Source organism: Didymosphaeria variabile, assembly GCF_027946475.1.
Source record: "Didymosphaeria variabile strain IMI 356815 chromosome Unknown scaffold_4, whole genome shotgun sequence".
In the NCBI taxonomy this organism is placed as follows: domain Eukaryota; kingdom Fungi; phylum Ascomycota; class Dothideomycetes; order Pleosporales; family Didymosphaeriaceae; genus Didymosphaeria; species Didymosphaeria variabile.
The window spans coordinates 1987596-2013454 of NW_026611623.1; the positions used below are offsets into that span (position 1 = coordinate 1987596).

At 51.8% G+C, this 25859-nt stretch overlaps 7 protein-coding genes across 7 annotated transcripts; 3 read left to right on the top strand and 4 right to left on the bottom strand.

Moving 5' to 3' along the window:
• Window positions 1-4483: 4483 nt before the first annotated feature.
• RPC10_2 (DNA-directed RNA polymerase core subunit rpc10) lies at window positions 4484-5115 on the bottom strand (the record flags this gene model as incomplete). Its single annotated transcript, XM_056214329.1, has 2 exons — window positions 4484-4980; window positions 5040-5115. 2 exons carry the CDS (start codon window positions 5113-5115, stop codon window positions 4484-4486), a joined length of 573 nt encoding a protein of 190 aa, XP_056071596.1.
• A 380-nt stretch (window positions 5116-5495) lies between these two features.
• N0V89_005553 (uncharacterized protein) lies at window positions 5496-8274 on the bottom strand (the record flags this gene model as incomplete). Its single annotated transcript, XM_056214330.1, has 2 exons — window positions 5496-6878; window positions 6943-8274. The coding sequence occupies 2 exons, from the start codon at window positions 8272-8274 to the stop codon at window positions 5496-5498; spliced, it is 2715 nt and encodes a 904-aa protein (XP_056071597.1).
• A 452-nt stretch (window positions 8275-8726) lies between these two features.
• N0V89_005554 (uncharacterized protein) lies at window positions 8727-10037 on the top strand (the record flags this gene model as incomplete). The annotated part of the gene is made up of 2 exons (XM_056214331.1): window positions 8727-8865; window positions 9418-10037. 2 exons carry the CDS (start codon window positions 8727-8729, stop codon window positions 10035-10037), a joined length of 759 nt encoding a protein of 252 aa, XP_056071598.1.
• A 2729-nt stretch (window positions 10038-12766) lies between these two features.
• Window positions 12767-13987, bottom strand: N0V89_005555 (uncharacterized protein; the record flags this gene model as incomplete). Its single annotated transcript, XM_056214332.1, has 2 exons — window positions 12767-13137; window positions 13279-13987. The coding sequence occupies 2 exons, from the start codon at window positions 13985-13987 to the stop codon at window positions 12767-12769; spliced, it is 1080 nt and encodes a 359-aa protein (XP_056071599.1).
• Window positions 13988-19901: 5914 nt separating this feature from the next.
• On the top strand, window positions 19902-20952 carry N0V89_005556 (uncharacterized protein; the record flags this gene model as incomplete). The annotated part of the gene is made up of 2 exons (XM_056214333.1): window positions 19902-20221; window positions 20277-20952. The coding sequence occupies 2 exons, from the start codon at window positions 19902-19904 to the stop codon at window positions 20950-20952; spliced, it is 996 nt and encodes a 331-aa protein (XP_056071600.1).
• A 580-nt stretch (window positions 20953-21532) lies between these two features.
• Window positions 21533-23485, bottom strand: N0V89_005557 (uncharacterized protein; the record flags this gene model as incomplete). The annotated part of the gene is made up of 1 exon (XM_056214334.1): window positions 21533-23485. One exon carries the CDS (start codon window positions 23483-23485, stop codon window positions 21533-21535), a length of 1953 nt encoding a protein of 650 aa, XP_056071601.1.
• A 1106-nt stretch (window positions 23486-24591) lies between these two features.
• N0V89_005558 (uncharacterized protein) lies at window positions 24592-25668 on the top strand (the record flags this gene model as incomplete). The annotated part of the gene is made up of 1 exon (XM_056214335.1): window positions 24592-25668. The coding sequence occupies one exon, from the start codon at window positions 24592-24594 to the stop codon at window positions 25666-25668; it is 1077 nt and encodes a 358-aa protein (XP_056071602.1).
• Between the last annotated feature and the right edge of the window lie 191 nt (window positions 25669-25859).

Below are 25859 nucleotides of genomic sequence, written 5' to 3' on the forward strand. Positions count from 1 at the left end.
GATCAACTTCGCAAAGGAGAGGCGAGATTAAAGCATTAGTATGAAATGCAGAGATCAACTCTGTGAACAGCGAGCGAACGGAGGATGACGGTACAAAAGAATGTGGAGAAAGACGTAAAGAGATATATCTAGTCTAACAATGTCATCCCTCTGCATCAACTTCCTGACCCCGCCTCAATGTATGAATTCGTCGACAGAGCCTGGGACGTCAGAAAGGTGCCTGAGCCGCTTTCATATTCTCCTAGACTAAACTTTAGCGGCTGGATATCGAGGTCCCGAGCCGTGGGGCATCCTTGGAAGAACCCTCGCTAGAAGGCCATGCATTGATCGAAGTAAGGTTTTCGCCTGTTGGTAACGATGTTCCAAGCATGGGGAGGCGCCAAAGTACCCCAGCGAATGACGTCCCGTGGGGGTGGCCGATGGGAGCCTCAGACAGAAAGCGAGACCTACCTCGAACGTTTCTGAGGAAAGTATCTGAAGCAAGCTTTCCACGAATAAGGCCACAGAAAAGCCGCTACGAGATATGCGAATTGCCAGAACTGTCAATACTTGGCTGTATGTAGATAACGACACAGCTCAAGTGAAGCTGAATCTGCTTGTCCGTCCAGAAGCTCCATGGCGACAATGAAGCTCTGCGCAAAACCCCCCAGGTGCTCCACGAGGCAGATTGACAAGACACGTTTCACAGGGGTCGGAGGTACAACTCGGACTTCTTGGCGGAAGCACCTCATGCGTTGTGAGCACCGACGGAACGGGTTTATCTCGCAATTTCAGACACTCATTGGAGAGTGATTTATCCTAGGGCATATAATCCATTATGTTGCTTGCCGCCTCTGTTCGGTGCATAGCCGACCTTGATCCCAACGAGAGAGCGCCCAACAAGAGCCCAAGTTTTCCTATTCCCTCTGTGTTTCAGAATGATATAAGGAGGATGCAGGGCTATGCATCAATTTGGATAATACTCCGAGACCGTATTGAAACGGTTCGTATGCAAGAGTGGAACGAGGTCAAAGAAAGTCGATGTTGATGGAAGGATGATAAGGTCCAAGAACAAGAGAGGTTGGGCGTCGGCGTCGGTCCCGATTCGTGAGTGGGGCGTTCCAGCACTTGGGTACGGTAAGACGTGGGATCTTGCGCATGTAGGGCATCCATAGGCTTTCGCATCAGCACTACTGTAACAATCCTCGCGCAAATCGAACAAGCAGGTGAGGAAGATGGTGCTGCCTGGATCAGCATGCAGCACCGAACTGGTGCAACTGCCGCGCGCTTGCGGCACGGTCGCGGTTGCCATGCCGTGTTACAATCCTCCGTTCTTCCGAAGGTCGCATCCATCATCCTTCCTCCATCTACCAAGTGCAAGATACTGAATACCCCTTCATCCCTGCGTATGCTCGTTGATTGCATCCGCTCGATCCACAAGTGCCTTGAAACAATTGCTCCACGTCCGACGACCGCCGGCATGAGCCGCACCACGGTGAGCTTGGCCACCTATCCACGGTATTCACCCGCTTGCGCCAATTGGGTGCACGGTCTGTGCATGTGAGTTTCCCGTATCATCGCCCGCCTGTGCGTATTTGATCACACTGCGACCGGGTGTCCCACGCGCCTTCTTCCTCCCCGCGCTAGATCGGACGAAGCCCGCAGGCTTGCGATGGGTCGGCAGTTGCAACGAGCTGCACGCTGGGTATGCTGCGGACGGTTACGCTAGGATCAAGGGCATGACCGCCCTATTCACTTAACACGGCGTTGGAGAACTTAGTGCTCTTGACGCTGTAGCAGGATCCTACGCTGAGTCCACTCCAGTGGTACAGCCCTACGCGTCCAGTTTCGTTATACTGTCAGCCCTCACGAAGAAATTTCACCCCGTTTTCGGAGTATTTGTTCGCCGTGTTATCCCTCCGTTACGGTTTGAATCAGTCTCTGGGCGGCTTTGTTAGTGTCGCTTCCGCCCAGCGTTTCGAAAGCTCTCAGGACAGCTGTCAGGGCCCATATCACGGACCTTTGGCGTTGAACCTTCGCGGCTGAATTCACAGTGTTTTGCCGCACCAAAAGTAGTGATGGGCTTCTTCAGCCAAGATAGACTTAGCAATGGATTATGAGACCAGAGTAGCTGATATCATTCCCAGGTACATATCGTAGCATGTCCAGCGTGGGAATAGTACAGGACTGGAGGTATGGCTCATCACAGTTTAGGTAACGGCAACTTGAGAGTGCACGCCAACGTATAGAAACACTATACCGTTCCACAAGCTGCACTCTTCGACCCTGAAACTGCACCGCGACTTATAGACAACACTCTTCGAGCATGTGTACAACAAAGCAGACCAGTGTACCTGGAGACGCCAAGCGATGTGGTAACAGCTCAAGTGCCAGGCGAACCGTTAAACCACCCCGTTGGATGTTCCTTCCCCCACAAATGATCAGAAATTCGAAGCACACATCGTTGACACGGTTCTGAATCTCATGTATGCTTCGGAGCAACCGTGTATCCTGGTTGGTGGCTTGGCAACGCCGGACCAGATCGTTTATGAAGTCAATGAGATTGCATGGGTCACAGGTTTCCCAACGCTAAGCTACACATTTGGATCTTACATCATCGATGGTTCATTGACTAATCACGATGGTGTTGACGTGGGAAACTTTGACTTTGCGCCTTATACTAGCACTGCGGATCTGGCCTTCCTCTTTAGTCTTTTCCCTACTGATGTGAACACACAAATTTATGCAAGCATCCTCTAAGAAAATCTTCATCTGTTTCCGCCGTAGAGCCATCAAGATTGGAAACGAAGCGTATCTTCTACATGTGAAGGATCTTCTCCGGAGACCATTGGATAAAATCGACCTCTCACGATTGCCCACACCCGCAAAAGCGTCTTTTTTGCCTAGAATTCGGGACGTACAGAGGGCTCTAACTCCACCGAATCTATCAGCACCCATCGAACAAGACACGTTCAACCTCCGCCTATCCTCCGAGGAGGTTTAAGCCGGCCTTGAAGGCGCAGGGTGAACTGCGGAGAGCTATTCCAGCTAAACGACGAATCATCTTGTACTCTGCGCCCACAGTTTTCGACCCTCCATGTTTATTTTCATTTCTAGTCTTCCCAAAACAGAAATCCTCTGCACAGTCGATCACTGCACTAAAAGATTGGCAAAATGACGTAGCACATCTAGAATAATCATCCTCAGCTCGCGATTCCAAGATCATGACTTCCCTTATCTCCTAGGTCCACAACATGGTCTCTCGCTTCGGATGCATCACCTAGCCTTCCACTAACCTCATCGTGTACAAGCTTAGTAAGACCCAGCCTGACCTCGAACGCCGTGGCAAGACCTACGCCAAGATGGAGCTAGTCCAGCGCCTCATCTACCTGTGAACGACCCTAAAAGCTCTGCGTCTGAGAACTATTGTCATAGGAGATGTACACTAGAATAACACAACAAGCTTCCACAGCTCCCTTGGAATAACAGCGGGACCCGAGCGTTCTAGCTAAATGCAGTACAAGAATGCGTCCTACGCAAGCGTTCAAGAGGATCTTTCCATCGCGAGTGTTTCGCACTCCTAACTTTCATATCACATCTCGGTCCTACTCAATCGCACCAAGCATGGTTCCCATAATCGTCTGCGGCAAAAGCCCCCAGATTGGAAAACTTGTGAAAGAATTTCTTCTACCTGAATACGACGGTACTTCCTCTTTCCCTCTTCTCCCTTACCACCATCCTCCTATTCCAACTTCCTGACTCCCATTGATTGATTCAATAGCAATCCACGTCATCATGGGCACTAAGACTGGCATTAAAGAGGTTCCAATCTTGCTTTCGGGGAACACACCACCAAACACCACCACCAACCTCGGCAGTCGGAACTACAGCCGGATTGCGAGGGCGGTGGTCGCAGGAGGTGGATTCGATGATGAGGCGTTTTTCGCGATGAAGAAGGCAAGTGTTGAGGCGGTGGGGACGGAGAAGGTGCCTTGGTTCAGGCTGGGTAAGTACAATCCTCGTTAAACAGAAAGGTAGGGGGAGGGGAAGGGAGACGCTGATAGTGTGACAGATAATAAGACGTCGAGGCCAGGGCAGAGGAAGGTTGGCGGGGGTGGGAGACAATGGAGGCGTTTTGCAAGGTGACGGCTGAGAGGGTGAAGATCGCTCTTGGGAGGGAGATGGTCTGGGGGGATGGAGTGTGGGAGTACTAAGACAGAAAGATGCGAATGGACAAATCATAGGAAGGCAAATGCTACAAATTCAGTGCATAGTCGAGTATACTGCAGTGTAGCATTCAACTGTATGAACTTTCATCTCACCAGCTACAGCATTTTGCAACTTCATATCAAAAGCAGCTCGGCACACCCCAAGATCTTTAGAATCGAACATCGTCTAAATTGTTGTGTGCAATTGTGCTCACATATCGCACAATAGATCTTCTTATAATCTACCCTCTCTGCCCGTTCCCCCGCCATTGGATTATCTTTGATCTTACCATGCCTCAGCGCGCCTCGAACTGCACCAGCCTTTCCGTTCTCCTCTTCAACAAGAAATGACATCCACAATTCTTACACCGAATCGGCTCACCGTTTTTCAATTCCACCACCTGCCCGCACCCCCAGCCGCAGTCATACTTTGTCGGTTTCAGCCGCTCCTTACCCTCAACGCCGGGCCTCCGAGCTGCATAGTTCAGCAGTGGTAGATCTGGTCGTTCCGATGCTGCATCTACCTGTGCACGGACAGACATAGACTTAGAGATAGACTTCCCTTCCATACGGATATTAGATTCCATGACTCCGCTCGGAATTTTCTTCTTTTCGGAGGTGGAGGCGGAGGTGGCGTGTGGGACGAAGTCGTTGTCGTTGCCTTCGAGGTTGTTCTCATTCCCCACGTCATCCTCCTCATCATCACCCTTGTTCTCGTCTTCATCCTCATCCTCCTTCACACGCTCTAGCCCGGTGAGCTCTTCCTCCGCATCGAAGTCTTTATCGTGCTCGTCTTGGGTAGAATATCAGCGCTGGTCCTTTGGTTACAGGTCTGGAGGAAGACTAACTCACCGTCGCCATCTTCGACGCTTCCTCTTCTAAACTCTGGTAAATCACTGAAGTCCATTACCTCGTCATCTTGTGTCATGTTGTCTATATGAGAGGTAGATTGATTAGGGGCGAGACGAGGCGACAGGGTGCGCGTAGACGGTACCTTGCTATAATTTCCGCAAAGGCTGCGAGGGAAGAACGAGAGTAGCAGATCTGAAGTAGAATGGACGTGAAGGAGGTGACGGCTTCATAGTATGCTTCCAGATGCTCCATATGTAATTGGAAGGATGAACAAAGGAAGCTGTGTTGTGGCTGTCGAGTTGCGAATCACGAACAGACAAAGGATATGGTCTCGTCTACATGGAACAGACAAAGACACGTGATGCGAACCCATAACTGCGGAAATGTAAAGCTCTGTAGAGATGGGAGATATGTACAATATGGCACAGTATAACTTTCATCGCTCTTTGAGGGCTCCTACTCCAGCTTCCCACCCTTGCGGTACGTCTGAACGGCTTTCTCGAACAAGTCGCGACATGGGACTCTGCTTCCCAACCTTGCACACAGCAGGAAGGCACCGCTCAGCTTTCGATGCAGACTGTACGTCTCCTCGGGGGGCGGCGCCAGCCTCTCTCTTACCATCACCGGAATTAATCCCCTCACCCGATCCGTAATTGTCTGGTCCCTGAAATCGTAAACCTCGGGCCCAGAAACCTGGAACGGCTCTGCCAGTGTGAGAACAGACTGAATGTGTGCGTCGAGCATGGGCTGAGACTCCGCACCAGTGAGGTATCCGAGCTGGATGGACAGGTCGCGGATAGCGGTGCGGTCATCCTTGGAAGCTGCAATGAGCACATTGATGTATGGGTCTACGAACTCATCGGGATATTCACGCGAAGCACCGAAGTCGAGGAGCTCGATCTTGTGATCTTTGTCGTTGTAGAGAAAATTCGTCCAGTTGGGATCTGTCTGCATAAACTTGAATTCTACAATCTCTCGGAGGCACAATCGTAGGATCTGTGTACCGATCCAGTCGCGCTTCTCCTGGCTGAGGGTAGGCAGTTTCGCGACGCCGACACCGTGGACGAGCTCAGCGGTGAGGACCTGCCGACCGCAAGCTTCGGGGAAGGTCTTGGGTACTTTGAACACGGAAGGGTCATCAGCGAGGGCTTCGCGGAAGCGCTCTTGCCATTCGGCTTCGCGAAGGTAGTCACATTCCCAGGCTAGCTCTGTGCGGGCGTTGGCGATGGTGCGGTCGAGAAAGAGACCTTTGGGTAGGAGGCGTGAGGCGGTGAGCAGGATGGAAAGATTGTTAAGATCGGAGTCGATGGAGTCGGCTACGCCTGGATATTGTACTTTGACTGCTACAGTCTGTCCCGTAGACTTGAGGACAGCCTTGTGGACCTGGCCAATTGACGCTGCTGCAATGGGCTTCTCTTCAAATGATTCGAACAGGTCTCGCCACTCGCTGCCCAGGTTGTTTGCGAGGACCTTATCGCGCTGCCAGGCGGGCATGTAGTCTGCGCTATCTTGTACGCGTTGTAGGACTTCGTGAATAGCCGGGGGTAGCATCTTCATGTCTTGGAAGCTGATGATCTGGCCTAGCTTCAGAGCCGCACCTCGCATTCGTGAAAGCTTCGCAACCAGTATTTCGAGATTCCCCGGGCTCAGCATAAGCGAGCCTCCATTCGCGGCAGCAGTGCCCGTGGCGCGTCTGAGGCTCTCCCCAACAGCGCCAAACGCCATGCTTGTACCGAGGCCCGCGTATTGCCACAAGCGGCCGAATCGTGAAGATGGTACTCGTGACTCTCGTAGCTCATAGCGTGCTTTTTGCGGCTCGTGAATCACTTCAATGGGTATCTGCGGTGACGCTGTTAGTATATCAGCATGCTGCATGTCTGATGTTACAGCGGCAGGCGCTTACCTCGGAGACAGGAGATGAGCCTGCTTCGGCGTCCTTTGCGAGCTGCGAGGCTAATTCATGCATCTCCTTCTCTGTTGTTGCAGGTTGTTCTTGATGTAATGGTTCTTCTAGCTTGGATGGCTGTGTTTGGTGAAGGGGTTCTTCCGGCTTAGATGGCTGACTTTCTTCGCTTCTCCGAACGTTGAAAGTATCTTGATCGTGGCCCTGCGCGGTCTTCGTATGATCATGGGGTGTACGAGCAGCGCTCTTCAGATCAAGATGGGAATTCTGCTGGTAGGGGTTCCCTCCGAGCATCTTTGCAACTCGCTTCGTGCGGAACACGTCTGTATTAATACCCTCTGGTACTTTTTCCTGCTGTGGCACAGCTGTTCGTTCTGGAATATTCTCCTTTTGCATCTGTTCCTGATTGGGCTCGGCCGCAGAGTAGTACACATCCTGGTTCAGCTGCTCATCTCTGACGTGAACGTCGCTCTCCTGATGAGTCTCGCCATATCTAGGTATTTGAGTCTTCGGCGACGAAAGGGGTGTCGGCTGCGATTCAACTGATCTAGAGTAGAAGACGTCTTGATCATGTCCCTCCTGTAGTTTCTGTACTTGTGGAGCGGGGGAGGGGCTGTACGGCTCGTGTGCATGTGAAGGGATCTGGTCGGAATCTTCGTGTTGAGCGCGCATCTGGTCTGCCGACATGACCTTGTCTAATAAAGCACCGGTAGGCTTGTCTGGCAATGGTATAGTAGATGCCTTCGACCCCACGGGCTGCATGCCCTCATCATCCTTCAGCCTCGTGTGATGTTCATTCGCGAGCGGATCCTTGGAAGCCTCCGGTACTGGTCGTTCGTTAAATGTATCCTGCCCTCTTGTTTCTTCCTCCAGAGTCATCCCGGCAGAAGGGATCGTGCCATCCGGCAACGGCGCCCGCTCAGCGTCCTCTTGCTGCACACCCAGCTCTCCCTCAGTTGCCGCTTCTGCCTTCGTGTTCCTCCCCGATCGATCATAAGGGTGGTCCTGTTCCAAGCCTGTCTCTGTGTCTTCTCTCGGTTTCTCCTCCCTCACAGTGTCTCTTCTCGGGATCTCAGCATCTTGCGAAGCCGTCGGGCGTTGTGCCGCTGCCGAGGCATACTTCGGTACCTCCTCGTTCAGCCGCTGTGAAAGAGCGCGCGCGGCTTCGAGCGTCAAGGTGATCCGGTCCGTCTGATTCTTCGCAGCTTTGGCGAGGGAGGATGTCTTGCTGTAGGCATCGAGCTGCTGCGAGCGGAGCTTGACATGCTGCTGCGCGATGCTTTTCGAGGCATTGAACAGCTTCGCCGCGTCGATGAGCCGTCTACCCGCCATTGGAGTTGATTCAAGCGACTACCGCATCGGAGAACACATAATAGAGGGTGCCTGAACTCGCGCTCCTCTCGTGAGACTTTGGTAAAAGTTATGATAGCGTCATAGCTTGCTCGGCTCAAGCTCGACCAGACGGGGGTCGCGATTGGCCGGGGGCGCCCTTCGTTCTAGACCCCTTCAGGTACCTTGCATCCCGCTTCATTCACCCGATCGACAATGTGAAGCCCAACGCTGGAGCTAGACCATTCCAAATCTGTTTGCGGCTGTTGCTTTACATGATAGCCTGGACGTGCCTGGGTACCTTCGGGGTAGTGCGCGCGGATCTTTTGACGGCGGTTTCGCCCTGTTCACTAACTTAACCTGCCCGCGCCACCATAGAAGTTAGCTCACGCGAGCTTCGAGCCAAGAACCCCTCAGGAGAGCTCCCACAAGCTGTATCGCGAGGGCAATTGAAGATGAAGATCGCGTTGCTGCAGTTTGACCCAGATGTGGGTACCGTGCAAGCGAACATCAAGCGGGCGGACGACCTTCTGCAGCGGTCAAAGATACCTGTGGATCTGGACTGGCTGATATTGCCAGAAATGGCCTTCTCAGGTACGTTTTGGGCATTTGCGCCGTGATTCTCCACAAACGTCCAGTGATTGGAAAGTTTGCAACAAAGTTGTATACTCTGCGCAAGAGTTGCAAGTTACATCTGGGTGGACAAGACAACACATGTGACCAACATGGTGTCCACAATCCCACCAAACCAATGCGGTACCAGCTTGTGCTTTCCCTATGGTAACACAGCATACCGAAGCTTTTGACAAGGCATTGTAATGATGTCAGACAAGTGCGAAAAATAATATCGAATGTTAATCATACCCAGGCTACAACTTCCACTCTCTCGAAGAAATCACACCCTATCTCGAACCCACAACTGCAGGAATAACATCGCAATGGGCAATCCAAGTTGCAAAACACTACAACTGCCATGTAACAGTCGGCTATCCTGAGCGTACTTCTGACTCACCACCCATCAACTGTACATCACCCATTTCATTCAAACCTCGTCACTCAGTCGTACCATCACCTTTACTTAGTGCCCTACCAGCCACTCTGTATACTCCTTCTTACTTTTCCCCTCACTTGCTGATTCCAACTCAGACAATTCCACCGTGACAATCTCGCCGATTGGCCAAATTCTCCAGAATTACAGGAAGTCATTCCTCTACTACACAGATGAGACGTGGGCAGCCGAACCTCCCGCCCGCTTCCAGATCGAACATCTCAACAAACTCGGCCCCATCATCCAAGGCATCTGCATGGACATAAACCCGCACCGCTTCCTCGCCCCCTGGTCAGACTATGAATTCGCGACTGCGGCGCTGGCATCTGTTCCTCCCAGACCCATGATTACTCCAGGCGAGGCTGCTCCACCAAGGGAAACCCCTCTCATCGTCGTCTCCATGGCGTGGCTCTCTTACCTCACCGCCTCCGAAATCGCATCCGATCCCACCTCCCCCGATGTCGCCACAGTCGCCTACTGGGTCGAACGATTCCAGCCTATCGTCGAGCGCAGCAAAGAAGTGCCGGGACCCTGGTACGTTGTGCTAGCTAACAGGTGTGGCAGGGAGAAGAGCGTATGCTATGCGGGGAGTAGCACGGTGATCAAGGTCGAAGATGGGGGTGTGAGTCTATTCGAGACCTGTGGGAGGGGCGAGGAGAGGGTTTTGTGCGTGGATTTGGAAGGGGAGCCGAGGTTTAGTGTTAGGAGTGGGCGGTAGTTGGCGGAAGGTTGGGGGAGAAGGGGGCGAGGGCTATGCCTGCATGTGGTATGATTGGATTATGACATGAATGAATGGGATACCTCGGGCTATGCATAGTAGAATTCATGATATACGTTGGTTTGAAGTGCCCCCTTCGAAAGTTTTGGGATCGTGGGATGGGAAGGCTAGGCAATCAACTCGCGATCTCGTGGCTGCGTAAAGCGGGCGTGCAGCACGAGATTGTTCCTGGAGTTCTAAGCTGGCAAGGAGAGAAACGTAAATTTCGTGCAGTACGACCCGACAATGCATTGAGACTTCTCGAATCGTTACGATGAAGTGCTGCGTCTGATCATTCCTACTACGTGCGCAGGTCAGGTAAGCCCTGCAGTGGGTTGCATGAACAAGCGCGGATGCTTTGAAGCACCAGCAGCGTTCTGTTGTCACGAACAGCTGTGTCACGAACAGCTGGAGCGATTGCACGCATGTCCACTGGCGTGGAATTACTCATTCAGCTTGTCAAGCCCACCCACGTCACCACACCCACAAGATTGCTCAGTCCAGCAAGTGATTCATTCATATCCACTGCCTAACCCTAATTTTCGAACCCATAAGCGCCAGCCAGAGTGAGTGTCATGACTCGAAAACCCTTCACTCAAATCATGATATGCATCCATCCATCGTGCGTCCGTTCCATCCCCTACCACCTCGCAGTGACCGTGGCCATGCTGTTCCCGTGTCGTTCGCTCGCCGGACGTGAAATAATTGATGCTGGGGATCGAGAATCGTGAGAAGGAAGGGAAACATGTGGCGAGGCGTTTAGATGCCGATACGGGTCTTGCGCCAGTGTCGCCTCTTGGCGTTGTAGCTGGATCGCTGTCAGTGTGCCATTCAAATCCCATATGATATCGCGAGTGCGCCGAGAGAGCCGTACCGGATGGTATTGCCCGTCCTCAGGCGGATCCACTGGGGAATCGGGCGGTTCTGCTTCTGAGCTTTGGCAAGCTTTTGCTTGGTGCGGAAGGACTTGTGGCTCTGCGAAGCATTAGTACAACGACTGGAAGAGGCTCAGGCGGGCGGCAGCGTACCGGCATCGTGACGGTTTGTCGGTGTCTCGAGATGTCGAAGTGGAGGGTTGTGCTGCGCGGCTTGGTGGTCGAGTGCGGTGCGCAAAATCTAAGCGAGGTGGGCCGTGCTATTTCGGCTTAGCGCAACATCACGTGCACTAATTTGCGCTCGGGCGCCTTCTCGTCGCGAAGCAGCGCGCAACTTAATTTCCTCAGGACATCCATACTAGAATTATCAGACTACGAACGAAACAGAGGTGCGCACCTGCTCGTATACAGCACGACTGCGGTCGTATCCGTCATGGCCTCAGCGTTCACGCCAAGGATCAACAATTACCCTTGACGTCCAATGTCCGTGTGTGTTGCGGACTGTTCACGACATTGCAGACTGCATCTAGCACTCATCTACACAGCCAGTTGGGAGCAGCATCGACTTTCGTCATGCAACAACTCTTTCCTCGCTACGCCACGAGACGGGCGACCATTCTTATGGGTTCAATGGTGCATTTACCGGACCGCATCGATTCAGAGGCACAGAGGCCACAAAGAACGTCATACATCTGCCACAGGCCAGTAAGAGCTCACTGGTGTCATGTTGTATTTCCGGGGCGTCGAACCCCAACCTTGCTAAACCAATGTTCTTTCCGTGCTTACTGAAGGTTTCTAGGCTCCGCAGGTATATTCACCCAAACCTACAGACCTAGCTTCCTTCGGATGTTCACAGCTCAGCATTGCCTGTAATTCATTGACTCCGTTCGTGGTCGGCATCGCGAAGTCGCTTCCCCCTTTCTTGGTATCGTCCGCTTTCATTACAACATCTGCCAGACTGGGTAATCATTGTCCAGACTCTTATGGAGGCTTCGAATTGCATCGATTAAACGAGTTCATCCCTTACGATGATGTATTTGACTGTTTTTTCTGCGTGCAATGTCAGCGATGATGGCTATCACTACGTACGGGGTGCGATATAAGACTCAATACCTTTTACCGTAACCAGACAAAGCACATCAGCTGTACGGTACCGAGGCACGGCACACACAGCTCTCCATTACGAAATGTTTCCTGTTGCCATGTCATGCGTCGAAGCCACCAGCCTGTGCCGCCACCTGAGATTAATCTAGCAGCCGACATGCCATCGGACCTTCATGATCACGACCAAAGTCTACATGAAACACAAGGAATGTAGGAACTGAACGCTTCCGTTGTTTACAGTGAGCCCATTTTGATGAGAGGATCGGCAGCGTAGGTCCGAAGCAACGCACTGGAACTACATTTAATACGCGGGACCAAATCAATGGAAGGATCTCGATCATACAGGAAACCCCTCGACGTCGACCATGCCATCAATGGCTCCCTCTGTGGATTGTGTGCCCACCTTACCACGAGGGCGTGGGATTCTGGTTGGTATGTCGAGTCCCAACTGCAAAGAGCACGGCAGACATCACTCGTTGAAGGTTAAGCTTCATTGGTTGGCCGCGCTACCAACCGGCCGATCATGACACCGAACTCAGTTAATAAGCATTGGTTGACAAATATCAGCTTCATTGGTATAAGTGTTGCGTCTCGCGCTACAAAGAGTGTAAGAAAGTATATATACAACAGAACATCCAGCTCTATCCACGCCATCATGCTTGTCTCGACAAGCTCTTCAAGCTTCTCAATTCACGCCCAACTCTCTAACATCTAAACACGGCGGACCGTTTGGAAACCGCTTGGTGCGGCAGATCCACCGAAACCACCGCTGGGAGCAGCGGTCGGCTGGGCACCAGCAGAGCCAGACTGGCCACCAAAGCCGGGGAAGCCACCCTGACCGCCCTGTTGACCATGTCCACCGAAGCCACCAGTAGGCTGAGCACCGCCGGACTGGAAGCCGCCAAAGCCTGACGGGAAGTCTCCAGATGGGAAAGCACCGGTGGGACGCTCACCACCTTGAGTAGCGCTGGCGTCGAATGCTTGAGCGCCGAAAGACTGGGCACCCGAAGGAGCAGCACCGCCGAAGCTGCCTGTTGGTCGAGGGAAGGCAGAACCTGACGGGAAACCGGATGGAGGAGGGCCTGGATAGGTATAATGTCAGTAAACGTCACGAAAAAGGATGGTGAGAAGTGACTGTCCCAGTCGGCTGTGTTACTCCCGGATGACCAACATAAGAGCCGACTGTAAGGTTTATATGTGCAAGAAGTCTGGGAATTACTCACCAGTAGGACGAGGACGACCAGAGCCGTGAGCAAACCCACCGCTAGGAATGCCTGACGGAGCTACACCGCTGGGAAACTCAGGACGGCCCGAGCCAGATGGATGGGCGAAGCCGCTCTCTTGACGGCGCTCGAGGCCTGAAGGCGCGGCACCAGAAGGAGCAGGGCCGCTGAAAGAGCCGGTAGGTCTAGGGAAATTCGTAGGGAAGCCCGATGGAGGAGGGCCGGTAGGACGAGGACGACCGCTACCGTGAGCAAAGCCTGACGGGAACCCGGGGAAGCCTGTGGGGGCTACACCGCTAGGACCGCTTGGGAAGCCGCCGCTAGGAAAGCCACTCGGCAAACCGCTAGGAAACTCAGGACGTCCCGAGCCGGATGGATGAGCGAACCCGCTCTCTTGACGGCGCTGGAGGCCGGCATCTGTGGGGGCAGCGCCGGACGGAGCAGCACCAGACGGGAAGCCCGAGAATTCGGGAAGACCTGTAGGACGGCTGCCAGACGGGTGAGCAAAGCCTGAAGCGCCGCTGGGTCTGTGGTGGGGGTGTCCGTGGTGACCGGATGGGTGCGCAAAGCCAGATGCACCAGACGGGAAAGAACCGGTGGGACGAGCAACACCGCTAGGGAAGCCGCTGAATTCAGGGCGAGCCGAGCCAGACTCCTGAGCGGAGGCAAAGGCAATGACAAGAGCTGCGGAGATGGCGGTGAACTTCATTTTGACCTTGAAAGACGAGATTGATTCTAGTGAATGCGGATGGCGAAAAGTGTTGAGAAGTTGGAAGTTCTAAGATGCAGATGCGAAGTATGCTGAAATGAGCGAGACACACAGTGTACTCTGAAAGAAAGACAGTGACTGGAGAGTCAGTGAAAGTACGAAGAAGTGAATGGAGCTGCTGAGCTGTGGTTTCTCCATCTACATCGCCCTCGGACTTTTATATCAAGCGACTGTCACCAACCCCACGGCATCATCCGACCCTTACAAGGCGTCTAAGCTTTCTCCTCGAGGTTCAGGCGCCGGGGTCCAGACTGTGCCTCCGAGTCGTCGCTCTGTTTCGGTGGAGCCCGTTTCATTAAACACAGCACATCACCCTGTGGTCATTCGTGGGGAGGCTTGTCCAGCCTTGCAAATCGCGAATGGGAGTGAGGTGCTGTGACGCGTATGCTTTCCGTGAAACAAGGCTCTGCATGGTGTCAAAATAGGTACCATGGACGCGTATGCAGGCGGGGCGGCCGTAGCGCTGGCGCGATGTTTCATATGCGCGCGGGAAGGGAAATCAACCAACAACACTTCAACTTCGCGGCTGATGCACCCTACAAGCGCAAGCGAGAATTTTGACAAAGGAACGATGATTGAATATTCGTTCGAGATAGTTTGATGTCGAGTTCAAATTTGTTGATAAGTAAATCACCAAAAACTGAAAGAGTGTATACCGACAAACCTGCCCGATATGGTGCGTACCTGCATGAGCGTTGTTGTCCGGTTCTCGGACCACACATGTCACTGCCTGTTCCTGCTGGTTGGCGCATGTCCGAACCTTCAACCATGGAACTTGGAAAGTCTATGCTATGGGCTGGTGTTTCAGCTGAGCCGCACTGAGAAAGAACGACAGGTCTGAGCATTCTGACGCAAGCCTTCATTTACGCCATGCTCTCGCTGTCCCTGGTGGCGGAAGAAGACTACAGGTAGAGTAAAGGTGCGAAGAATGCTCCGGGGGTTACGTCAGTGGAAAGAGGGCCTTATGACATTAAAGCCTGTTGTTGTTTCTGAGTAAATGATTGTACATCATGCGAGATCCGTCACAGTGGACCAGCACTGGTATTTCTTTCCCATTTGGGAGCCTACGGAAACTGAGATCGTACCAAATACCGCGGTATCGGGCAGGCATCGTGGACATGTAAACGTCCATCATTGTAGATGTTCCCCCCATATGCTTTATTGCTAGCCCAAAGGCTCTTCCCTACGATGCGGTATCCGCCGCGAACTTCAGCACATCAAAAAAACCGAAAGACCTAATCTCACGAAATCGTGTAGTCCGCAGTGCTCATCCTGCTCTTGCGATGTCATAATCTCGTTGCGCTGAAGTTACCGCTCGAAGCTGACGACGCGCAATTTAAACAGTGTAACCTGGCTATACCAATACAGCACCTGGTTCCTGGGGAAGCGAAAATCATCTTCTGCGATCCTCGCGCTGCCAGAAAATTTCCGTCGGAAATACTCATGGTTTCTGAACGGTAAGAAGATTTGTGTAGTAGTCGCCAACGGTAGACGTCAGCTACCTGCAGGCCCGGTCTCTTTAGCAATCGATACGAACGCGCTGTGTAGAAGCAACCCTTACATAGAGATCGTTTCCGCTGTCAATCCAGAAACAATGAGACACCGTATTTCTCGGATGGCCTCGCTTGTTCCTTTCTCGTTACATTATTTACACGAATGATTAACGAAGTGCGCGAAGACGTGACTAGAGCAAATAATGCGGATAAAGGTCTCGTCGAGACACTCCGCGCGAGTTACCTGTCTATGGGTACTGCACCCTGAGTTTACTTCAGCCGCTCTGTGTTACCTGGTCACCAGCAAATTCTCTACGCCTAGCCTCGCCAACGCTCTACTCGAGCGAAAATCCCTTCCATACAGATTGCGCGTAGTTGGCCTACTGCAACACTTGGCTCAGCTTGTTTCTAGTCCTTCCGTAACAAGATAGAAATCGTACGGCGCGCAGCCTTGACTTCGCAGTTGGTTATAGCCTTCTTCGTCACCAGTATGGAAGCCATCGTCTCGCAATAGCAGTTCAGCATACTTACTACTTGAAAGTGCATGCTCCAATGTATGTCTGCCGTCATCTTTCATATGCACTTGTAAGCACCAACAACAAGCCCCACCACTTAGATGCTTGAGCCAAGGGATTCAACCACCAATTGTGCACTAGTAGGGGCCAGGCACCTCGTGACTAATACCCCAGCTCAATCCTCCGCCAAGCACATAACTTTGGGAAACGTCTTCTTTCCTCTTTCATCCACAGGAAGAGCAGCAGTAAATAAACCAGGCCAACAAGATGTTCGAGTTCGTAACAGTCAGCCACCCGCACGAGATGCGCGACCAGAAGCACCAGCAGCGCATCCGACAGCACGCCATCCGCGCTGGGATTCAAAACAAGCGGAGAGAAGAAGCGAAGAGGAACGAGAACTTCGTGACTAGTGGTATAGACGTGCAGACTGGAAAGTTGAGGCAAGATGTGCGGCCGATCGCTGCCATGGTTATTGCGAAACCTGTGTCTGGCGGGCGACTTGACCCATTCGACTCTCTACCGGGGGATGGCGAACGTCTAAGATCATTGATGGCGCATAGTCAGTGTTTCCATATCCACGCCTAAAAAGATCTCACACTGATACGTGTTAGAGAGTGCACGTTCAGCCGGTGAACCAGTGTTTTGTGTCGAGGAAGCTGGAAAGATCTTCTTCGAAGGCCTGGATGATGTGTTTCGAGGCGCATTGTCGGACCCGTTGATGTTCCACGCACTCTCACTTGCATTATCATTAGCTGCCAACATGAATGTTCCTAATGTAGAATGCCTGACGCAGCGCGGAGCGACGCTGCGTAATTTGAGGCACCGCATGTCCAATCCGGGACTGGTACCGTCAGTGTCAACGCTGACGGCAATGCTGTTGGTTATTGGTTACGAGGTACCCATCCCCTACCGCTTATCGTGGCTTTATGAAAATAATCTTTACTTCAGTATCGGGTGGACGGATCCGATGCAAATAGCATTGTAACGCATCTTGGTGCTATTAAGAACGTTGTGGAGCTGACCAAGGCTTCCAACGTGTCAATCTCAGATCCGATCAGGCGAGCGCTCTTTTGGCAAGACTTGTATTCATGTCTCTTCGTCGGCACAAAACGCCTGCTTTCCCATCGAGACTATGAAGAGATCAGCCGCGAGACTTTTCCTTCATCAGCTCCAGGCTGCTTTGTACCTCCCGGGTTTGACAAGGTTATCTCCGATTTCTCTGCGGGATTCGTAGACGTCATCCTCGATCTCAATGGCCTTTGCACATTAGTCGACATGCACTGTACCCCGGGCGGACTTGTGCTTCAACAATGTCCTATCGACAACTTCCAGTATTGCATAGAGTCTCGATTAGTCGACTTATTGAGCCAAAATCGGGATTCGGGCGCAGAGGATTTGTTGCTGCAGGCTTGTATATTTGCAGCCTTCTTTGTCACGTACAATCTGTCCACGGGAATCTGGGAGGGCTGTTTTATTCCGGAGTACTGCGCAACGCAGGTTATGAACTTAGTGAACAAAACTAAAGGCGATCCAAGATGGGAAAAGGACGAGTACAAGAGGTTGTTACTGTGGCTTCTATTCGTAAGTGGAGCTATGGCTAAGCGGAGTCGAGTTCGTTCGCGAGCTATCGAGATGATACGAAATCGCCACCACGATCTTTCGCATGAATTGTATGATGACTGGGACCAGCTCCTTGAACTCTTGAAGATGTTCATCTGGTCAAACCATTCAATGGAACAGAAGGTATGGCGATTTTGGCAGGAACTGCATTCGCCACAGCCACGAATTAGTCGTTTCGAGGAAGAACCCGAGATCATGCACTCAGCATGAGGGATTAACAATCCAAATACTATGCATCTCGCAGAAAAGCGGTTTGCGATTGACCGGCTATCTTCAACTCAGTCAAAGGGCGCGTGAGTCAGAAGGGCGGAGGATGCACCTTCCTTTCCAGGTGCTTAGTAACATGAGCAATCTTTACTTCAGGAATCGTTCCGCCAACTTTCTCTCACCAAAAGAAATCGATCATGGCGATCAAAATCCAGGAAGCATCAGATACTGACATACCTCGCGCCGCCGAAGCGGAAGCCGCGGCGTACGGTGATGGCACTGGCGGCTCTCTTTTTTTTCCAGGCCCCTTTCCACCAGGCGGCCGAATAGAAGGAAGAGCCAAACAGATCATTTCCATGCGCGATAATGACCCCTCAGTCCGACTTTTAATAGCCGTGGATGAAGAGACGGGCGAACAAATCGCGTTCGCCAAATACCACGTCTACGAAACACCTGAGGCGGTCGCCTTGTCCCCAGGACGCCCCTTGCCAGCAGGGCCCGGAGTCAACGAAGAAGCATGCAAAGCTTTTTTCGGCGGCCTCATTGACCGGAAGGAAGCCATTATGGGAACGAAGCCACATCTGTGTATGTGTGGGCATTGGATGTCTGCAAAACACATGAGCTGACGAGTGCAGATTTGCACATGCTGCATACCGACCCCAAGTATCAAAGACGTGGCGCCGCAAGTCTGCTGCTGAATTGGGGAACTGAAAGAGCGGACCAGCTGGGCCTGCCGGTGTATCTTGAATCTAGTCACACGGCCCACATGCTCTATGGCAGGCATGGATTTAAGGACGCAGAAACCTTTGAAGCGGATATGAGACCTTTTGGGGGAGACCAAATCTTCACCGCGCCTCTAATGATACGGGAGCCTGTCAAACCCTCAGCTTCATCGTGAATACTAAGCATATAACCAAGGGCTGACTGAAGTTTGGGGCCTGCGGGCTGTAGCTGAAGTGTCAGAGGCTGGGCTGAAATGGAAATGAGGCCCCGGGGAGTCCTAGGGCACATGATCAACTTCAGCGTGGCCAGTGCCATCGTAAAAAATTTCAATGAATGATATCGTTGTGGAAAGACTGTGTACATAATTTCTGTCATAATATTGTACAGTTCCTGCGGCGATATGATGCAACATGTATCAATGACGAGATGTAGGGATGAAATTGAACAAGAAATGACAGGGTGTCGAATGTTCGAATGCGCACTAGAGGTATTGAAAACTAGCTTACATAACTGGCGCTCCCAAACCGCTTGGGGCTCGTAAACCTCCGATCTTATCTCCTTCCGCCGCACCAGTCTGCGCTCAGCCCCATCCCTCTCGTCGTTTTGCTCAATGCTCGCAAGCCATCAGAAGACAGAAGATAGCCAAGGGATAGATGTGTGCTGCAAGCGTAGCGCAAAGATACGTGCACAGTACTTTTTTTACTGGAGGCACAGTGCCTGCTAAATTGTGAGAAGCTGATAAGATCGGAGCAGACCCAGAACTTTTCTCTAAACTCACCTACAGAACGCCTGGTCGTTCAAATGAAGAAGTCTTGCGACATTACCTTTGTATTGTTTGCTGTCAATCAACGATCTGGGTGAGCCCGACGTACCGGTGTTCGAACATGGTCAATCTCCGTACTGTAAGCCGGCCGACCGTACGCTTACGGGCGCTATGTTTGATCATGTCTATCCATCGTCGGACAGCAGGACTTAGAGAGTCTTATTCTCCGTGATTGGGTGTATGCGGCATTTTCAGTGGGGCGTAGTACCCACAAGGCTTCCTTTCCCGGAACATGGCGCGCTAAGATGTAGGCCTCATCGGACTCTACATTGTGCGTGCGAGATGCTATTCCCTAAGCCAAGCTCCTATGCAATTCTCCGAATACAGCCCTTGCAGTCTCTATCGTACGACATACGACCAATGCCGTTTAAGTTTCATACATAAACACATGTGCTCAGGCCTTCTCGAAACAAACCCCAAACACACTCTTCTAACCACACTCGTTTCCTTTTTTTTGCTTTTTGCCTTACACCATGGATTCCACAGAGTTATTGACCCTCGTAATTCGCGAGGCCGCGAAAAACAGCACCACTGCCGCCAAACCGTTTCGTTGCAAGGTTGGAGTATGTCCCCTATCAATGGCCATTGTCAATTATCAGCCGACGTTTGCCGGCAACACAATCTATGGTGTCTGTTTCATCATACTGCTTTTCATACAACTCTTTTTCGGCATTCGGAAGAAGACATGGACCTACATGAGTGCTGTCTGCCTGGGTATTTTTGGTGAAATTGTTGGATATGGCGGACGTTTGATGCTGCATGACAACCCCTTCGACATGAACAACTTTCTTATGTAAGTACCAAGCATGCACCTTTACGTACGTTTATATCATGCTAATTCAGGTCAGTTATCTGGTTCCCCTCACAGTTGCCCCTGCTCTTCTGACGGGTGGCATTTATCTTTGCCTCAGCCGAGTCATCGTGACCGTTGGCGCCGACTATTCCCGCATAAAGCCGAAGATGTACACCTACATATTTGTTGGTTGCGACCTGTTGTCTCTAATTCTACAGTCTATCGGCGGTGCCATTGCCTCAATGGCAAACAATACCAACAGCAGAGACCTGGGCGTCCACATCATGATTGCTGGTCTGATATCCCAGATCATCTCCATGATCATCTTCTTCGTCCTTTGGGGTGACTTCGCCTTCCGAGTAAAAAAGGCGAAGAACGCTGGAAACCTCACCGGGCAGGCCCCTCTGTACGGAAGCCTTCGAGCTGACCCAAGCTTTCGCTGGTTCCAATGGAGCCTCTTCGCGGCGACTTTGCTCATCTTCATTCGAAGTGTGTACCGTGTCGCTGAGCTTTGGGGTGGATTTCAAAGTCACCTTGCCAACGACGAGGTCACCTTCATGATCTTCGAAGGACCGCTGATTATTATTGCTGTTATGATGATGACTGCATTCCACCCAGGGCGGATTTTCGACGATCTATGGGTGTCCGCGGGCAAGGGTTATCGCTTTACCAAGCACGGCGATACTGGTGCTGATGATAAGATTGAGTTGATCGAACGCCAGTGGCAATGATGCGCTGGAACTTTACACAAGTGTTCCTCATGCATGTATCGGGAAACTGGAGTTGGAATGGGGTTCGGGTTTTCACTTCCAGTTCTTCACTTATATACCCTTCATAGATACCGACTTGTACCATCAATTGATAGAGTCATTAACGGTTACCACACGAGTTTGAGCTTCCAAAACGAACGCATCAACTCGCGAAAATGAGTCCTGTAACAACTTAGCGTGCGATCGCTCCGTACATGCTTCATCAACCTGTGTATTCAAGCGTGTCCCGATTCGAGCAGATTGTAGTGACCCTGTCATAGATCTGCCTAGAGACTCATGGGGGGCTGTGCTGGGGGGCCGCATGTCGCACCATGGTTAGGCGAGGACTCGACCGGACCCGACATCGTGAACTCCGATGAACCGCAGCGTCACAGGGCTAGTATGGACGTAAATTACCATTACATTGTATTGGCACAGTGAGAGCTCTACAGCGCCTCCCCAGAAGTTTGAGTACTTTGTGTTACCCAGGGGTGAGCAACACAGCACACGGATTTTGACCTATCTTCACTGCGTCGCTTCCTACAGCGAACGCGTGCTCCGCTTACTTCCTCGCGCTTGCCTTCGTGAGCCACTCTTGGATGGTTCGCCCAGCCAAACGAGGAACGTTCTTGTATCGCTCGTTATCATAAGTTTCATCGATGGCCTTCGCAAGCCTCTCCGCGCTTCTAATCGTGAGCCTCTTCGCTTCTGCCCAATGTTCCCGTCTGACGAACTCCTCCGATTGGTCTGCCAGCTCTGCCCTCTTCTTTCGCACCGTAGGATCATCAGCCTTCTCTGCAGCGCAAAGTGGACAATTGCATTCAAAGCCCCAAGTAGTCATTAGGGCGGCCTGTCGTGCCTCGTAATCGGGGTTCTGATCGTAGCTGAAGAAGACCTCCTCGCCCACGTTGAGAGCGCGTGTAGCGCGAAGGACCATCAAGTCGCCAACGAAGTCTTTGCTGGTATTGGGTACACAAGAATGGTTGATGTAAGCTGCCCATGTGCAGAGACCTGTACTGGCATTCCGTGCACCTTCTTCCCCGTATTGGTTGCCAAGTCCAAAGCCATTTCTCGACACTATATCATGTATCCGGAAAGTGTCGACTATAGGACCGTCTTCGGTTCGGATGACATTCTTACCATCACCGTCGTAGTCGCCAAAGAGGTCCATTACTCTGCTTATTTGAGAGGAATTACCGAAGAGCTTCTGCACTATTGCTTTGCTCAAGCCTATAGGCTGTACCCTAATTCGGTCGTCGCGCACATCGTAGGTCATTGCAGTCAGAGCCTCTTTGTCGTGGCCCCATACCACTGAGAACGCTTTGTCGGCCATAACCATCTCTCCTGCAGGTATGTTGCGAGTAACGTACATACCACGCCCGCGGCCTTCGCTGTCTTCAACTTTTACATTGCTGACGAAACTTGCTGCATCGACATGTGGCCGAGCTTTCGAGAGGCCGGCTTTTATCTTGTTCCAATTGTATGCTCCGGTCTGTTGTTCACGCAACCGCATCTCTATCCGCTTCAAGTAAGTACTCGCATCTTTGTCATTTGGTGCAAGCTTCATTTGGTCCTCGAAAAACTTTTTTGCATCATCATACTGGCCGAGACCATACGCAGCGGACCCCGCGCGGTAGTAAGCTTTGCTGTCCAGATCTCTTGATTTTGGATCGCCTCGGCCTGTGAGAGAAGCTTTAGCGTCTAATATGGCTTCGTCAAAATGACTCAAGCGGAGGTTCACGAGGGCCCGATTACGAGCAATGTCTCGAGCCAGGTCAGGATTTGTCGTCGAAACGATGTCCTGCCTCGCGACGGTCAAACCGTCCGTATACTTTTCATGGGCTGCTGCCAAGTCGCCATTCTTCAGTTCGTCGTTGCCTCCGCTCTTACAAGTCGTGGCGAACTTCTCTGCCGCTTTAGTGCTTGGAAAAGTTTTCCCAGTAAGCGCGTCGCTGAGGGAGACCAGGTCGGAAGGATGATCTATACGGAGCGTAGCCTCGCCCTCTTCCGTTAAAGTGAAATATGGCTCTTTGATGATAAAGTTTTTTGCGTATTCCAGGATGTCTTCTCCGTGCCGTGACTTGTGCAGACTCATCTCTAGTCGCTCTGTGTCGCCGCCTTCCGCATCCTCCACCATGGTCCACGAACGCGCCGTAAGCACAACAACTGGGCTGGCACGTTTGATATGAAGTCGGCGGCCGCGATGATGCGTATTCATTTTTAGCTCGCTGACTTTCATAGGTTCTAGTTCTTCGCTCGCGACTGTGCAAGGCGGATACGTCTGTCCCACAGCGAGAGCTGGCAATGTCTCGCCTCGACCATTCGACTGCATAGATTCCATATCTGCCATGAGCGATGCGCCAGTTGCCTGGCTATAGGCTGATTTTGCATCTCGCGGATCTCGTGCTTTGCCATGGAGTTCGGAACATCTCTTCACAGTCTCCTTGACTGTATTTCGGATCCGTTCGGCCTCTTTTTCGGTCAAAAAGACCGTATTCTCTTGTGTTGAACCCATCTCTTTCAGTGTGGAGTTTTCATGAGGCTGCCGTACTTTTTGAGCCCAAATTCTGCCCTCGTTGACGCCCCGCTTAGCGTAGCTTCATTTGGTCTAGTGCTTCTGATGGCTTGGCACTGACCACATTCGCTCACTTGCACGCAACTGCACCTTACACATTCTTCGATGACTATGATGGTAGAGTTACAACATCTGCTTTGCACTTCTGTACGCGCTATCTGGCAGTCAATAGGATAGTCCTCTGTGTCGGTAGAAGCGTGATCGTGAAATGCATCGCACCTACGGCCTGAGTGGTACTAATGATGCGAAGGCAAAAGGACCGCCATCCATAAGATCGGAGATCTGCGAGATTGTTCAAGTGTTTGGCTACGGTTCAATCAGACTGCTCTTACTTCTATGATCTGGAAATACGATCAACTTAGAGAGCGCAGAGGTACATCAGCTGGAGCGCGAGAAACCCTGATATGCTAAATCTCCAATAATGCATCAGCGCACCGCCAAATCAGAAGTATGGGTGGACAAAATTTTCCAATACAGCAGTAATATAACCCCTTACAGCATTGAGCCAAGGCCGGGAGCATGAACGCCAGGGCGGAAAGTAGAAGCCTCCCGAGCTTACGCAAACGTCAACGTCGTCCATGCCACTGGCCGTTTGACCAAGAGCCCTGTCAAACGACTCCCCTGATTCGCCAGGTCCTGAAACAAGTCACTGAGCCACGTTCCCCGCTAGTACCTTCAGCATGCCGAGGACCCACTATGCGGTCTACCAAGCCACGCGTCCATGGGAAAGAATCCTGAACGGGTCACTCCGAGGGCACACCACGTTTATTTCGAGATGAGCATTGCGCAAAGCTGTAATGGAAAGCGTGCAACAGATACGCAGTGACTCCATTTAGCGAATCAAGTCCAAGTATTTACGTGCACTGTCTGTCACGTACTTGGCAGGGTCGCAAGCAGATATACGAAGAAAATGAGTATATAAGAAATCGATGGTGGCGTTGTACGAAGTCTATCAGCACATTTGCTTGCTACTCTTCACCTTCTCCAACACTCGCTCGTAGGATCCTCATACACATTCATCTTACCAAGCCACCGCACCATCCACGATGAGATTTGCAGCCTTTGCTCTTTGCGCGTTTTCGCTCAGCACCAGTGTGCTCGCCCATCCTGAAAAGCTCACTCCCGAGACCCATGAACAACAAAAGCGCGAAGTTGGCCGCTCGACCGGAAAATGCGCTGCAGCGATCGAGGCACGTAAAGAGAAGATGCTGGCCGCAAGATCAGAGCGCCTCCTCCAACGTCGCATCGCCTCCGGCAACCTGAACCTGGATCGCCGCGATATGATGTCTGGTACAATGCAAAAGCGGAATGAGCTCAAGTACACGACGATCCAGAACGACACCTGCGTGCTTGCGCCTGAGACGGTCTGGGGTCCGTATGCTGTTGATGGCGAGCTGCAAAGACACGATCTTCGCGAGACGCAAGAAGGCATTGACTTCTACCTCGATATTGGCGTACTCGATCTTAACACTTGCGAGCCCCTCTCCGGCGCTGCGCTTACCATCTGGAATTGTAACGCCACCGGGTTCTACTCATCTTACACTGGCATCAACCCGAACACAGTCGAACTTCTTGATGGCGCCACGAAGCGGCCCGATGGTACTACGGATGATGAGACGTTCCTCCGCGGTATTCAGATTACCGATTCCAATGGTATGGTCGAGTACTTGACGAAATTCCCTGGGTATTACGCCTCCCGCACTACACATGTGCACGTAACTGTACAAAGCGATGTTACAAACGGGACTAGTTATTCCACAAGCGGAACGCAGCATCTTGGCCAACTTTTCTTCGACGAAGATTTGTTGAGCCAGGTGTACGCCGTCGAGCCATACAATGCGCATCTCTCCACGCTGAACAGGACAACAAATGCGGAGGACTCCTTGTTCTCTGAAGCAAGTGCAGATGGGTACAGCGCTATGGTCAGCATTGAGATGATCGGTGATAACATCGAAGATGGTTTGATCGGCTACATCACCGTTGGCGTGAACCCCGACGGCGAGGCTGCTGTAACAACGGGTGGCAGCGTTAACCCTCAGGGCTTGATCCCCACCGTCAGCGTTGCGGAAGAGAAGAAGGCCGAAGCAACTGCTGCGGACCTGGCCGCTGGATATACGGATTGAACCGCGGATGAAGGACTGATCGACTGCATTCTCTTGGTGTACTTCTTTTCATTTTCGGTATTCCTCTCGGTTTGCTTTTGCTTTCTGTGAACATAGCACGGCGTCCAGCATGATAGAAGAGCGAAATGAGAACCTTTCAATGCATATCATTCTCTGTTTGAAGAAGCAATGGAAGAGAGATCGAATGTCAT